We start from the raw sequence: 16,834 nt of genomic DNA, 5'->3' as shown, positions 1-16,834 counted from the left end.
CTGACTTCAATTAGACTGAGCTAGAGATTGTCTGCCTACATCTTGTTTGTTGGATTTATAGTTCCCATCAGGCACAGAGAGAGAAGCAAAACCAGAGGATGTTTACTGCTGAGACCCAACTCTATCCTTGCCGACATTTACTTGATATTAACAGACATGAGCATTTTTCTGCCTTCCTGTCCTAACCCATTGCTTCAGCAGCTCTATTTGATGCAGATGTGGGAGATGCTAAATGCCAAAAGACTGCCATGGAATTCTGCAAAATAAAAAATAGAGATGTGTGCAGATTTGGTCATTTACATTGAGTTTGATATTTAGTTTTGTAAACTCAAGCAAGTGTGCTTGAAGAAAAGCTTGCTTGAATGAGTTTTACACTATCTGTTGGTTTCCTGGAAGCAGTGATTTTAGTGGTCTTTGTCCTAGTGGGATCAATAAACCCAGTAATTATCAGAACATTGTATGTGTTATTTATGTTATCTTTGTTAAGGCATAAAAGCCAGATCAGACACAGGCAAGGAACGAAAGCAAAGTGTTTGCCATAAAAATCCTAGTAAATTTATATGTAAGTACCATTTACCCATAAATAAGTCTAAGGCCTCGGCTCCCTTACAATGAGGACATTAGTCTTCATGTCCTCCCCTTCAAAGGGAAGAAAGTCATCTATTTCATATTTGTAAAGGTCTCTGAAACACTCAATTGTATTATCAAGCTACATAAATGCTGCTCTTCATCCTGGGGCATACAACATGGGCACCAACATCCAGAGAAAGGAAGAATTCAAGTGAACGTGAAAGAAAATGAGTTCGGTGGCGTAGCAGTGAAAAGTCACTTTCTTGAATGGCTTTTCTCCATCAGTTATGCAGTGTCTGTAGTCAAGTTCTCCTAGGTGTGGTGCCCTGCCTAGCCTTTCACCAACATCCCTGCATCTGCAGGCTGGGGATGAAAATGATGATGTTGATCTCTGACACTCACCTACTACATCCTATGAGCAGCCCTTGGTGGGCAGTATTATAATCTATATTTTCTATGAGGTAACAGGCACAGAGACACAGAGGAATTCACTCGTGATCACACAGCTTGTTAGTGGCAAAGCTGGGATTTCAATTCCATCAATTTGGACATAGAGTCCAGGTGACAACCTCCACAGTGAGCAGCGTCTTGCCTGTGGCATGAGAAGCAGACAGACATGCTACTCGCCCTGCCTTCCTGTAATTTTGCTGGCTCCAGCATCACCATCACGGAGGAAATATGATCTTGTTCCCTTGCTTCCATCAAATCTGGACAAATGCAATGGGCTACCACCTGACCGATGGGGGATGGGGCTGAACAGCTCCAGTTCTCTGTAGGATGCAAGGAATCCCGAAGCCACACAGCCAGGATTTAGCACTATGAGGAAAAGTTAAATCTGTATGCACTACAGTGTCAAGGGAAGCAATCAAGACAAAGGTTTCCAAGTGTGAGGTGAGGCAGGTACACAGGATAACCTGAGGTTATGACTAAAGGGGATATGAAGAAGAGTGTAAAGAATTTAAAAGAGTATTTCTGTCCAATATTAAAATTAGATTCTAGCAGCAGAGAACAAGACTGAGATCTTTGTCTATCCATGCAAAGTGCAGTGTTAGTGGGGTAGCTAACTGACTCACTAAATAAATGTTCACCATTATTATTCTTTAAGGAGAACTGGGATGATCCCTTTGGTTAAAAAAAAATGTTAGTTTTGCATTTAGACTGATATTGTTCAGACATGAATTCAATGTATGTATAAGAAAAATAGAAGGTTACATTAAATAATTATTCTCTGTAAACTTTGAAATATTCCATGATAAGGAGATCCACAGGGAATCTCTCTCTCAGAGGGATCTTTAGCAAAGTCAGCTCTCCCGAACTATGTCACTTTCTAGGACACTTTTCTGAGCTTCCATTCTGTTTCTGTTGCTGCTTCTGGCCCCTCACCATTAGCTGTCAAATTTCCTAGCCCCTCCCTTTCTCTCATTTTCTCTTCTAATGCCTTGCCCACTGATCAATTAAAATTTCTTTCTCAACACTGCTTCTGCTGGTCTCTTTTTAACAAATGTCATACTGCTGACTTTGTTGCTCCTGTGTGTGTGCATGTGTGTGCACGTGTGTGCCTGTGTGTATCAGTGTGTTTATGTGTAGGTGCATTTGTGTGTGTGATTGTGCACACACTCATGTAACTTGTATATGTACCATGTGTATCCAGGAACCCCTAGAGAACAAACCCCTGAGCTGGAACTGGACTTTGGTGAGCCACCGTGGAGGTCCTGGGAACCAAGTAAGGGATTCCTGTAAGTGTAAAATAGGGGATATATAAGTGGATAGTATCCCCCTATTAACAACTGCCACATCTTTGTAGCTCCTGATAGGAGTTTATTTTTACTGAGTTCTCCATAGCTGTTAAAGTGCTCTCCTTTTGGTGTCCTGGCCCTGCTCTGTCCTAGGTACCTTCCTGCTTCCTCTTCTGTTCTCATGGTGGGCTGAACACTCTCCAGGCCTGCACATATGTTGTCTTTCCTCACCACTGTCAAACATACTGTTTCCATAGTATACGACAAATATTTATTATTAGCTAAATTCTAAAACTTGCACTGATTAATAAAGTGTGTAAGATTAAAAATACCACTGGGCCACAGTGGCAAACATCTTTGATGCCAGCACTGTGGAGGGAGAGGCAGGCAGATCTCTGTGAATTTGTGGCCTGGAGAAAACACACACACACACACACACACACACACACACACACACACACACACACAGGAAGTTCCAGGACAGTCAGGGCTACAAAAAGAAATCTTGGCTTGACACCTACGTCTCTTCAAAAAAAGATTAAAAGTTCCAGTCAAATATTTTACCTTCAAGATTTCAAAAAGGTAAGGTTAAACACTTACTGGCATAAGACAAAGATGAAAATCAGGTCAAGAAAACATGCCCATAAATCTCAGATACAGATACACATTGCCATAGATTATTCTTGAAGTTAAGATAAATCTTTTAATATAAGAACATTAATTTTATAATTTATTAAATGAATAGTTTGTAAGCTAATGTCTAACAGCTTTCAGAGACAAATAAAACCAACTAATTAAAAATTCAGACAAAGTTCTGTTTAAGTCCCCATAAAAGCAGTGTTCTCTCTGAATAAATAGAAATCTTTTTATCCCCCCCCCCATGTGTGTGTTTTCTCAACCAAAATTTTTTGTGTTAAAAATAATTGTAGCAATACGCATGCTTCTTCAATGTTCGGTATTTTAAAAGTATGCATTTATGTGAGATCTGTGTTATAAACTCATCTTAATTGTGAGATATTGTTATGTGTGTAATCATGGAGGAAGAATAAGAAGGTAAAGCTTTATCTACCATTAAACGTCTTCCACTAAAGACATTGTGCCTGGAAGTTAAGTCTTAGGGACTTGCCACATGTTTTATATTCCGTTTTAACAATCTTAACAAGAGTCAAATACCTGCAATCAAAATTTACATGTTTGTTGACAGTGGATCAATACATTTTTTACAGTCATGGATTTTTCTATAATATTCTAGTTTAAAATTCAATGAAATGGAATAATTATTAGTCTATTTCTGAAGGTGTGTATGTATCTGTATGCATGTTAATGTGTGTGTATGTGTGTAATGTGTGTTTATGTATGTATGTGTGTTTATGCATGCATTCAGACATGTCTATATCTTATCCATCCATATAGTTAATGTGTTTTGAGGTTGCACTCAAACCTGGCCCTCATGAAGAAGAGAAATATAACACTTAGGGACATAAACACAAATCTACAAGAGTGCATTCCTTACATTAATTCACTTCCTGTTTAAGTAGCTTGTATGGTAGGAGAGACATCATTTAACACATTCAGAAATTATTTTTAAATATGGATTATGCAACTTATATCTAATATGGTTATTTTCTTTGAAATACATGGCACTTTTGAGAGACATAGCAACAAGAACAAATTATACACAACAAAGACTGTAAAATCAGTTATATCACTGCCTGACCTGGTTATTCTTTACAGAAAATAAAATAAAAGTATATTCTGGACAACACACATTTATAAGCAGAATATATTTGCATCAAAATGGCAATTGAGTTATATAGTTCAAACAATTGCCTCTGCAATTATGAAAATACATCAGCTTTTATTTATCCTTTGACCTATCTTCTGAAACACACGCTTTGATAAGGTACAATTTCAATTTGAAGTGTATTTTAAAAAAAATTCTCATTTGAATACTTTCTCATCTCAGCAACCATCTGACAGGTCTCTCCTAATTATCTTACAAACCAAATTAAGAAATGTGGGTGAGGAAGAAGTCTGAGTTCACACACATTTACACATACTTTAATTAACAAGTCTTGAGCCCATGACAAAACACAGGCTATTGGTATCTGGTTGTTGAGTCCCTTTCTGTTTGGAATTTATTAATGATTTCATTAGTATAAAGATGGGAGCTGTTGGACTGGACAACAGGATTCATATACATTAAAATGACAGCAAAACCCCAAGCAAATAATACCCAAATGATAATATATTAGAGACCAAGATCCAGAAGGTGAAAGATAGCATGGATTGTTTCCACAGTGCCATATAAGAAAACAACCATACACAAAGAAAGACATGACTGGGTAGATGTTTTCATTAAAACAAAAAAGAGTAGTGTTTGGTTGAGCACACATGTGTGAAAACCCAAAGCTTCCCCCTAGACAAGAAGGATCTTGGGGTGCATTGGGAGTCTCCTGCCCATAGTAGATGGCCTGCCTACTTGCCATATTGAACTGCACCCAAATAAGACTGCACATTTTAAATCCCGTTCTTGACACCTATAGGAGGTCAATCAATGTCTCCTGGGACAAACTACTAGCCTGCAGTGGGCCCAGGCACCCATGAAACGAAGAAAGAAAGAAAAAAAAAAAAAAACAAAGAGCATTGGTTCTCTATTAGCCCTGCAAAAGCAAGCCTTTGCAAATTGGTCTTCAAATATTTGAAATCCACTGATATATTTGAAGTACATGAATTTACTTCACAGAGGGTAGAAGTGAGATTGATATGAGCAAATGAGAATGATTTATAATACACCTGGACAACGAAAGAAAGCATGACCTCTATTTCAGCAGCCAAGTCAAGTCATTTAAAATTCTATTATAGGAACTCCATCCATATTGCTATAGAGTTGAGGATGTAATGCCTGCTTTATGTAGCACAAGGCCTCCATGACCAATCATATGAGAAAGTGTATAAAAACACACAAGACTCCAGAATCAATTGAAAATAGTAACAGAATGACCCAAGGATGGCGAGTCAAGAGTCCCAGGGAAGAGGACGAGTTGCCAGAACCCTTCAGGGCTTCCTTTCATTGGAGACACAAAGACTCAGCTCTGGCTAGAGATAGTAATTGTGGGATTTCCAATTAAACCTGGGATTCATTCATTGCCTCTTTCACCTTGGTTAAAAATCAACAAATAGTAGTGAAATGCAAGTTTCAAAGAGACTCTAATGTCTGTTAGTTAATTTGGGTCAAGAACCTAGCTCCTATCCACAGTTTTGAGAGAATGCGTGTCTAGGCTGGACTTCCATTGTGGTTTTCACTAACTTGACTCAAGAATGGAAACTCTGGCCAAAGTATTCTAGACCAAATTGGGCTAAATGGGCTTTATACAAATAATGGTCCATACATTTGTGATGCCGACTTTTGAAAACATGTAGACTTTTCTGATGTTAAAACTCTGTCAAAAATTCCTAACCTTCTATTTATGTCTCTGGTAGTTGGTACCCTATGCTCACCTGTTTGCTATCTATTTATTTTATTTTATTTTATTTTATTTTTAATGCTCAAAAATAATGATCTTTTGTGTTGGCAAACTCTGCCAGTTGCTTCAACTTTACTCACCCTTTGACCTTCTTTGCCAGGTGGACCTTGGGGGCCTGGTATCCCTATGGAGTCCTGTGGGGAAAAGGAACACATGTTAACAGTCTAGTTCAAGTGTCTCTGCCACGAAAGAATGTAGTGATGACTGACCCTCATTTCAGTGACTAAACAAAACAAGGTTAAGATAGTTGAGCCCTCCCACGGTTAGCCTGCCAATATATTAATGGTTAGAAATGCCTGTTTGTTGTCTTGTTTGTCCTTGAACCTGTTTCCAGAAAATGAGTAGAGGGAAGTTCTGAGGCAGGCGAGAGAGATTATCTTAAAAAAAAACAAACCCTCTTATGACTGAAACTTTATAATTGCTAAAGTATCATACATGGATAGTAACCATAATTGCAAGCAGAAAAGGTACCTTTTACATACTTAAGTTTTATAAACAAGCTACGATTTTGTTGACAGTAGCTTTGTATCATTTTTGGAAAGCACATGATTATGTCATTGGTTTTAGCTATGTTTGTTTATGACATATGCCTTTTAGTATCATATAGTATAAGTGATGAGGGAAAGTCATTTTTTCACTTAAAATTCAGATTATAAAATTGTCCAGGAATCCCTAGGTGTTCTTGATTTGAAAGCCAAGTCTCTTAAGTGTTATAGGTATTTGTTATTACAAGAATTCCTTCTCAGCCTATCAGGTTGAGACTCAGACTATATCAACCTCAGACTATATTGCTATCTGTTTCTCTTCAGCAATCACTACTGGTTATTCCAGGTCTTTCCTATTGCTTCTTCCTTCCCCTTTGAACCTTCAAATGGGCTGTGGGTGGGATTTTACACTCATCTTCATAGTTTACATTCTCTACCTGATCACCTCCACATGTGTGCTTCAGATCCTTTACACAGATGATATCTAGACTTAAAGATATAAACTAGCCTTAGTTTAATATATATGCATATTGAACAGCCAACTGCCTGTTTGACACCCTCCACTTGGATATCTACCGGCAGCTCAAACTTGGCTCATCAAGTACTGAGTGCAGAACCCTCCCTAACTCCTTTTCTGCAATCCCCACCACAGTCAACCCTCAAAGCACTGTCTTGTTGTTCAGTCTAGAAATCAAACCCACACCTGACACTCCCCTCTCTCAAACTCATTCCTCACATATAATTACCAAGCCTGACTAGGTTTTTTATTTGAATCTATTTCACTCCATTCTAACTGCTTTCAAATGATCATTTCCTGCCTGGCTCACATGCTTCCTGATGATTTTGTCACCATCAAGCCAGTCTTGAGAAAACCCAGCTTTGGCCTCTCTCCTGACTTGCCTGTGAGTAGGATCTATCTTATTCAACATGGAATGTGAGCGTTACTGGCTAAGAAAACCAACTGTTGCTGGGGAAATCAATCCACTATAGGGAAAAAATGAATGAAGACATTAGATTCTCTAATACTTATGATTAGCTCATTATTATATATCAAATGCATAAAAGTATTTAATATAAGCAAGCAATATACATAAATCTAAACTCATTCTATATAGGAGAAAAACAGCTTAGGATTCTTTAGTGCTGTTTCTAAATTGAACTCAGAGCCTCTTGGATGCTAAGCATTTGCTCTTCCACTGACCTCACTGCTAGCCTCCCTGGATTCCTTTTTATAATATGGTCTTCTTTAACTACACACTGGATATTTTTGTGATGACCCATAAATATTTTTTATGCATATAGTCATTTCTATTTTTCACAAATAATAATTTTTTAAGAAGGATGTAAGTCAGGCAAACACAGGTTAATAGCTCAGCACTCAGGAACTCCACTTGGTTTGGACTATGTACATTCTCCTTTGCATCTGGAAGCCTGAGGCTCTCACCCACAGGCACTACTTACGCCCTCTCTGAACAATACGTATAACAACACGCTGGCAATGGTATATCTCACCTGAATTCAGCTACAGGCACATCCTACTTTAAACAGTAGAATACATTTTTCTTTCCCTTAATGACCATAAAGTACAGAGAGATTCTACTCATTCATATTATAGTTATGTCTTTAGTACAGGATAGGAAGTGATATAGCCTTAACTACAATGGGCTACATGAGGTGTAAGACAAACTGTTTTCTGAGTGCACTTTTACCTCTATGTCTACCTTCTATGTCTATGAATAATTGGGTATGCATAAGTTTACCGAATCTAAGCCTGTCAACCAAAACAGAGAATTGCCGATACTATTCTCATTTGTGACCAAAGTCCTTCTTCTTGAATCCCAACTTATTCAGTAATCAGGGCCTCTGAATACCTTCACTCATGTGGCCTGCTGCCATGCTTGACAACACATTTTTAAATGATCTGTACTGTAATTTTGATTTGAATAATATTCCCTTGCTACTCTACAAATGTGTGAGCCATTATTTCATTTCTGTGGACTAAGAGGCCTGCCTGTTGGTTTATATTTGGAAACACGTAGCCTAAATCCCAACCAGTGGTAACATGCCTACACTTATGACTTTACCATCTGAACGTTTATTTTTAACAAAAATTTGAGAAATAAATTTTATATTTTCATTCACATAGTTTCATTTAATGTTTCTTTCATGTTTGACTAAAGGTATAAGAATTCCATATAAATAATTGTAACAGAGTTTTGAACATTAGTACAAAATTTCTGCATATGTTCCTAATGAACAAATACTTAAGTTGTCATCATAACTGATTGAATAAAAGCATATATTTATCATTTTCATTATTTTATCTCATTTTGAAAAAGTAATGGTATGGTGAGCCTGTATTTTACTAAGTTAGGCAGGAATAACTCTTGGGGACTCAGAAATTGATCACTTTTGCCTGTAATTTATAAACCACTTACAAAATGATATATAAGTAGGGAAAGTTGGATAATTAGGCTAACTCAAAGATGACAAATTCCTAATGTTTGTAAGTAAACCAAATGTTAAAATTAAAATATAGCAATATTAATTACAGTGTAATTACACAGACATGCTATTTTATGCAAGACTGACACAGTCTTGGCTCTAGATTAAACCCTTGTCTTTGCCCTTGGGAAAACTAATAGTCAAACCAATACACAACATTTTTGGTATTCATCCAAATGCTGTCAACTCCTTAAATGTTTTTAAACATGAGTTTCTAAAACACACACATGCATATGCACCTGCATATGTGCACGCACATACATGCATCCACATGCACACATTGTCATCAAAGGAGTGTGCTTAATTTTTGGAAACAAAATTAAAAATCTAGTCCCTCTACAACTAAGGAAAATTATATTTTAAAGTCCGTATAACACAAAATCATACATTTTGTTCAGAAAGAGTTTAACATATTAAGAAATATGAGAGGTTTTTTTTTTTGTGTGTGTGTAAAGGTCTAACTGGGAAGATAATGGTACCTAGGTACATGCATAAAACCCAAAGTGTGTCTCAGAGCTAGAAGCTTTGCTACAATTTCACTTTTACTGAGTGAAACAGCCAGATAACAGATTAATGAAATCTTAGTAAGTTCAATTTAATCTTTAACAAATAACATTTTATTAAAGTCACCCATGACATCTTATATCTAATCTTAGCCCAAATGTTCAGAAATTTTGCTTCTGACTTACTGGCTGGCTATCAAACTCAGGATTCATGCAGCTACATGTGATACTCTGTCACTGAGCGACTGTCTCTGTTCCAGAACATTTTATACTGCATTTTACAAGTGAGAGAAACCATGTGACAGTTTAATTTACATTATCCTCCAGAAGTTGCTGGTAAGACCCTGGTGCTGAAGATTCTTTTTGTTTGAGTCTTAGCACATAAAGAAATCAAGTTGGTACAACTGACCTGGAAGCTTTATGAATACTGGTTAGCTTTTGCAATGCTGGAAATGATATGTATCCAGCTTGAGGAGAAGAGCAATTGTCAACCATACCAGGAAATAAACTGTGAGCTACAATAATGTCCAGGTAGGTAAGATGGGCATCTGGTGCAAACGTGGCATGAGTGTTTTAGGAGTAACCATTTCTCCTCCATACCTGTGTTCTTTCTCTCTGCCTCTCTCTCTCTCTCTCTCTCTCTCTCTCTCTCTCTCTCAATTAAAGCCTGCCCCATAAGAGGTACTTCACAAATGGTTCACAGTATTAAACCAACTCCTAAACTTTAAGACCTAATGACTTCTCATCACACACATAGATTGTCGTATCTCTCAAATCTCATCAGAAAGGCTTGCTTTTATAATTAACACAGAGACTCAAAAACAAGTCAATGCAGAAAATAACCAGTGTGGAATGCCCAGATCCAAATGGAACATCAGTATCACACCCTCTCCTCCCATGCTCAGGGATCATCGCAGAAGAAGACTGAGAAGATTTTTAAGAGTCGGAGGAGGTAGATGACTACAGTGAAGTGGGGTTTGCTGGACAACAGGACACATGCACATATGACTCAGCAGCAGTCACTGCATGCACAAGATGTGCACATGATCAAACCATACAACATCCAGCATGCAGGGACTGCTGGGGGGAAGTTCGCCAACTCCCTGAGAAGCTGTTGGCACTCTGTGGCTGCTGGGAGTGGAAGAATCAACTTTCTTTTTTCTTTTTTCCCTCAGAAATGCAACCTCCGAGTGAGCATCTAAGCTCCAATAAACATCCCTGTGTCCATTCACACACTGGCAACATTAAGCGGACTCGGTGGGTTTTGTATTTAAAAAAAAAAAAATAAAAAGAAGACGTGGATTGAGAAATGCAGAAAATAGGGTGAAAAAAAATGGGTGGAAGGGAATGGAGGGTTGACTTGATCAAATGCATTGTATGAATTATAATACAAAATTCCAAAATAATAAGTTGTTATTATTATTGTATATCAAGGAGGCATGTGGCCTGGCACATGTGTGGCGGTTAGAAGACAGTTGTGCCCATGAAGGTCAGAGGAGCGAGGTCATCCTGGAGCTGGAGTTGAAGGTGGCTGTGAACCACTAAACATGGATACAAACTCAGGTTCTATAAGAGCAGTGAGCACTTTTTAGCTCTGATCCATCTTTCTGGTTCCAGTGACTTTTTTTTTGGACTCAATTTTAATTTGGGTCTTTTTCTGTATTTGGCCAATTTAGGCAAAGATTTGTTAATTTTACCTGTGCTTTCAAAGAAATAACTATGCTTCATTATTTCTTTGCTCCATTCTAAGGCTTTTCATTAAATGACATTCTGGTCTTCCATCTTGTCATGAATAATGGGTGTGGCTTTTTTTGCTTTTCTGAAACCACAGAGTGTTAATTAATTTATTTAATTTATTTAATTAGTAATGGGTGTGGCTTTTTCTTGCTTTTCTGAAACCACACAGTCTTAATTTATTTATGTGAAAATTCTATAATTTTTAAATGGAAACATTCATGCCTATAAGTTTTTAGGACTGTTTTTTTTTGACTTCCAAATATTCTGTAAATTAACTTTCCTCATTTTTTTCTATTCTAGGAATTAAAAAATTCCCCCCAAATAATCATTTAGCAATACAGTGCTTACATTCCATGTACTGGTACAGTTTCTAAAATTTTCTCTTTCTATTGATTTCTAATTTCATTCTATTACCATTTAATAAATAAAAATTATTTTGACATACTGTTATATTAAGGCTTGTTTTATGGTCTAAAATGTAGTCCGTTTTGGATAAAGTTCCATAGGCTGTTAAGATGAATGTTTATTCTGCAGCTGTTGGACAGAACATTCCGTTAATGCTTGTGAGGTTCATTTGATCTGTTATAGGGTTTAACAGAGAAGATCCTTTGCTGAGATTTGTTTGGATAGCTATTGGCGGAAGTTGGGTATTGAAATCACTCAATATTATTGCGTCTGGAACTGTCTGCCCTTCTGTGTTCAGTAGCATTTGTTTTAGGCAGCCTGGGTATATCGCACATATGGATTTACAGTCATATTTCCTGAATAGATCAAGATATTTAACTCTCATTTCTTTCTCATTCTAAAGTGATCATTGGGCTGATGTCTGAGTCTGTCTTAAGGTTCATTTACTAATGAATTACATGACTGAATTCTATCTCTATTATTAAACTTAGTAAAACCTTTGATTACTTCCCCATGGTATTGTGTATATTTTTTAGAGTTTTGTATTAACTGTTTGGACACATGATATATTTATTTGCTTTCTATATATTCTCTATGATTTAATTTTTAAGTAGTACCTATTCTTTTAATCTATTTTTCTATTTATTTAACATGTTATAAAAATACAATAGCTATTTTCTACACTATTACAGATACACAAACTTATTCTTGTGAAAAAGATTCTCGAGATTGTATTTAGCATATGCATATTCTAAGCACCTATATTGGCATCCAATGTCAGTGGAGTTCTGGATATTAAAAACATTGAAAAAAATGGAATTTATAAGACTGCTTCATCTTTTGGCTAGAAACAAAAATATGCAAAATGTGGCCTTAGCCAGCTAGCGCATTTCAAGTTCCCGTGAGTAGTTAGTTATTACAATGTGTTACAGCTCTCAGGACAATTGGCTGATTATTTAAGACACAGTAGGGCTTATCATTATGGAAGCTGGTGTAAATATTTAGCTGAGAAATTACTTAGCATTAAGTGGTTCAGAACAGCATTTTGAAATGTTTAGCAGATGTAGCAGATGTTTAGTAAAGTTAATAGGATAGATTAATTGCATTTGAACATATTTTCACTTATGATAAGAGGCAAGATATGTTCATAACTTCTCAATCAAAGAAAGAAGCTGAATTAAATCAAAGGAGTTTTCTTTTTGAAGTATTGTCTGCATCTCTTTGCCAGGAATGCCAAAGTGCATATGAAGGCTATTAACCACTTTGACTAAAATGTTACATGGAAAGTATGCTTTAAAATATTCTGTTAAAGTATACTTTAAGTGTTATGATTATTGCATTATAATATGCTTCATAGGCCTGAAACATAAAATTAAGCAGCATCTGCATACATTTCAAAATGCTACTAGGGATTTATTTTTCAAATAGAATACATACTAATAAAATTGAGAGCAGTTTATCTGTCAATGTGAATAATTCTTATTATTAGTATGAAAACAAAAACAAATTTTTCTAAATTGCATGTATTGAAATGAATTTTTTCTTCTAAGTTTAGTTGCTTCTTTAAAAATTATTTATTTTTTGATAGGTAATCTGTTTCATTCAAAACAAAGTGACTACATAAAAACATAAAAGATAAACATATATTTAGTCCAATCACAGGCAATAGTTACATATTAGCTATGAAAAGTGAAATAAAAATTATATTAATGATTTAACAGAATCATTAGTTTGTATTATATTCAAGAATTAGAATGACACACACATAATTTTCTTATAATATGTGTTTAAAATGAGCTCTATGTTTATATCAAAAGTCTATGGTTTTATTATAAGTAGTTTTCAGTGCATACTAATTGTCTCCAAAATGTCAGTGTCTCTAAAATGAAGAACAGTATAGCCCCTTCCACAAATGAAAGGCCCTTATAAATAGCCTTCCCAGTAACAAGAACATGAGATAAGTTTTTTTATATATATATATCTATGGCTTCTGGAATATTTCTTCTGAAATTTTAGTATGTGTAGTAAAGATTTGGTTATCAGCTTCTCTAAGTAAGTTTCCTAACTGAATGAGCAACTGCTTCCTACCATTGACTATGTAAAAGACAGCAGTCACACACACTGCTTTAAAAAGGCAGCAATTCAAATAAGCCCCAGAAGCCTCAGAAACAACCCAAGTGAGTGACAACCACTCCTGTGGTTTCAGAGGTACATTCCCAAAGTGACCTCAGCTTATGTTTACCTGAATTCAGAAAACATAATCCTTTATGTTATGGATTCTGAAATAGCTATTCTTAGTTGCCACTGATACATTTGATAAAACTAGAAATACCATAGCTTATAAAAACAAAACTTGGCTTTGAATTTGGAAGTAGAAACATCTATATTGCCCACAAGCATTCCTCCAACACTAATGTTTGTCAAACAGTATGGCTCTCTACCTGGATGTGGTGTATACATCCTCAGTTCCCTCTCTGCTTGTACATTGTCCAGCACCGCATCCTGAGTCTGTTTATATGAACGGATGAATGGCTGTTCAGATTCTAATTCTTTAGATGACTAAAGTATTTGTATAGTAAGGATCAATGAGAACACTGATTGCCATAGATATAGAAAACCCAACTTAGAAAATTACATAATTCACCTACCAATCTTGCTTAATGCCAAAATAACACAAACTGGTTTTTACTTCACATTGGGTAAGAGTGAAAGTAGACACTAGTCTCCCACTTGAAGCTTGCCGTTTTTTAACAGGAAGAAATATAATGTGTATTCTTTAATTTCTCTCATAATGCTATTAATTTATTTTTAAAGTATTTAATTTTGGAAAGCAGCTATGCTCACCACTATACCACCAATGCAAAGATTTGGTTGTGTGCTGTGAATTGAACTCAGGACCTTTGGAAGATCAGTCCATGAGAAGCTGAGGAGGAGGGTGATGCTGTAGGAGGACTAGCAGTCTCAATTAACCTGGACCCCTGAGATCTCTCAAACACTGGACCACCAAAAAGGCAGCATACAGCAGCTGATATGAGACCCCCAATACATATACAGCAGAGGACTGCTGAGTCTGTGTTCAATCAGAGATGATGCACCTAACCCTCAAGAGAGTGGAGGGCCCAGGGAGTTTAGATGTCAGGTAGGGTGGGTGGAGTGGGGTGGGGAACAGGTTTGTGGAGACAGAGGTTGGGTTGGAGGTATGTTATATGCAACAGTCAGAGGGTGGATAGGGGGAAATAAAATCTGTAGTGTAAAATAAATAGATAGATAGATAGATAGATAGATAGATAGATAGATAGATAGAACTAAAAAGTATTTACTGTTGAAAAATAGGATAACATGAAGAAATCAAAGTATCTATGTGTTGTGGCCCAAGCTGCCCCACATTAGGCGCCAAAAATGTCGAGAACCGCACTAGTCCACGTTTGGGGGCTAAAATGCCGGGGACCGCTCTATCAATGTTGGAACCCACACTGCCAAAAACCTTGGGGGCTAAGTTGTTAGAGCCTGTACTGCCCCAAGCTGCTCTGGTCCACGGGTCGGGGTTCAGCAAGAGAAAGAGTGAGACTGACTCGAAGAATGGAGACCAGACAAAGTGTGATTCAATCCCGTTTATTCTTCAGTCTCTCTTCCTAGTCTAAGTCCCAACTCTTGAGTTCCTAGTCCCTAGTTCTAAGTCTATGTCTTGAGTACTTTCTAAGTTCCAAGTTCTTTTTCCAAGTCTCAGTCTCGAATACTAGTGTCTAATCCCAAGTGTCTAATAATAGTTGCCTGTCTCGAGTCTCAAGTGCCTACTGTCTAATTCCAAGTTCTTCCTCCAAGTGCCAACTGCCTAATACCTAATAATTTCTTCTGTCTGCCTCTCGCCTTTTATATGTTTCACTTCTAAGCCACACCTTTAAGTCACACCTTTAAGTCAGGCCCTTAGGTCTTGTCTCTTCCTTAGGCATGGTGTCACACACCCATAATTATGGCACACAGAAGTTGAAGATAAAAGCACTGTGAGTTCATGAACAAAGCAAGACCCTCTCTCAAGCAAACGATTGTCCTGTTCATCCTAATTTTTTTTCTTTTTATTAGATATTTTATTTATTTACGTTTCAGATGTTATCTCATTTCCCCATCCCCTCCAGAAACCCCTTATCCTCTTATCCCCCCTCTTATCCCCTTAACCCCTTATTCCCTCCTGCTGCTTCTAGGAGGGTGTGTCCCCACCCATCCACCCCCTTTCTCCTCCCCACCTTCCAAATTCCCCCACACTGGGTTATGCAGCCTTCAAGGGATCAAGGACCTCCTTTCCCACCAATGCCTGACACAGCCATCCTCCACTGCATATACAACTGGAGCCATGGGTTCCTCCATGTGTGTTCCCAGGGTGGCAGTTTAGACCCTGGGAACTCTGGTTGGTTGGTATTGTTGCTCTCCCCATGGGGTTGCAAACACCTTTAGCTCCTTCAGTCTTCTCACTAACTCCTCCTTTGGGGACCCCATGATCAGTTCATTAATTAGCTGCCAGCATCTGCCTCTGTATATGTCAGGTTCTGGCAGAGCCTCTCAGTAGACAGCTATACCAGGCTCCTGTCAGCATGCATTTCCTGGCATCCACAACAGTGTCTGCCTTTGGTGACTGCACATGAGATGGATCCCCAGGTGGGGCAGTCTCCAGATGGCCCCTCCTCCAGTCTCTGCTCCACACTTTGTCTCCATGTTTGCTCCCATGAGTATTTTGTTACTCCTAAGAAGGACCGAAGCACCCACACTTTGGTCTTCCTTCTTCTTGAGTGTCATGTGGTCTGTGAGTTGTGTCTTGGGTATTCTGAATTCTTGGGCTAATATCCACTTATCAGTGAGTACATGCCATATGTGTTCCTTTTGTGAGTGGGTTACCTCACTCAGGATGATATTTTCTAGTTCCATCCATTTGCCTAAGGATTTCATGAAGTCATTGTTTTTAATAGCTGAGTAGTGCTCCATTGTGTAAAGGTACCACATTTTCTGTATCCATTCCTCTGTTGAAGGACATCTGGGTTCTTTCCAACTTCTGGCTATTATAAATAAGGCTTCTATGAACATAGTGGAGCATGTGTCCTTGTTATATGTTGGAGCATCCTCTGAGTATATGCCCAGGAGTGGTATAGCTCCATCCTCAGGTAGTACTATGTCCAATTTTCTGAGGAATTGCCAGACTGATTTCCAGAGTGGTTGTACCAGCTTGCAATCCCACCAGTAATGGAGGAGTGTTCCTCTTTCTCCACATCCTTGACAGCATCTGCTATCCCCTGAATGATCTTAGTCATTCTGACTGGTGTGAGGTGGAATCTCTCTCCCTGACTATTCAATATAGTACTCAAAGTCCTAGCCAGAGC

At 37.6% G+C, this 16,834-nt stretch overlaps 1 protein-coding gene across 1 annotated transcript in view; it reads right to left on the bottom strand.

Annotated features, from left to right (window-relative positions):
* Positions 1-16,834, bottom strand: part of Col19a1 (collagen type XIX alpha 1 chain) — a 302,656-nt gene that overhangs the window by 138,611 nt on the left and 147,211 nt on the right. The window contains exon 15 of the mRNA XM_034521315.2: positions 5,914-5,967. Coding sequence (XP_034377206.1) covers positions 5,914-5,967 — 54 coding nt within the window. The remainder of the gene's footprint in view (positions 1-5,913; positions 5,968-16,834) is intronic.

The sequence above is a fragment of the Arvicanthis niloticus genome, chromosome 17 (genome assembly GCF_011762505.2).
Source record: "Arvicanthis niloticus isolate mArvNil1 chromosome 17, mArvNil1.pat.X, whole genome shotgun sequence".
Lineage (NCBI taxonomy): Eukaryota > Metazoa > Chordata > Mammalia > Rodentia > Muridae > Arvicanthis > Arvicanthis niloticus.
Note: the sequence above shows the minus strand (reverse complement) of the source record. Positions and strands in the feature narration are given on the sequence as shown.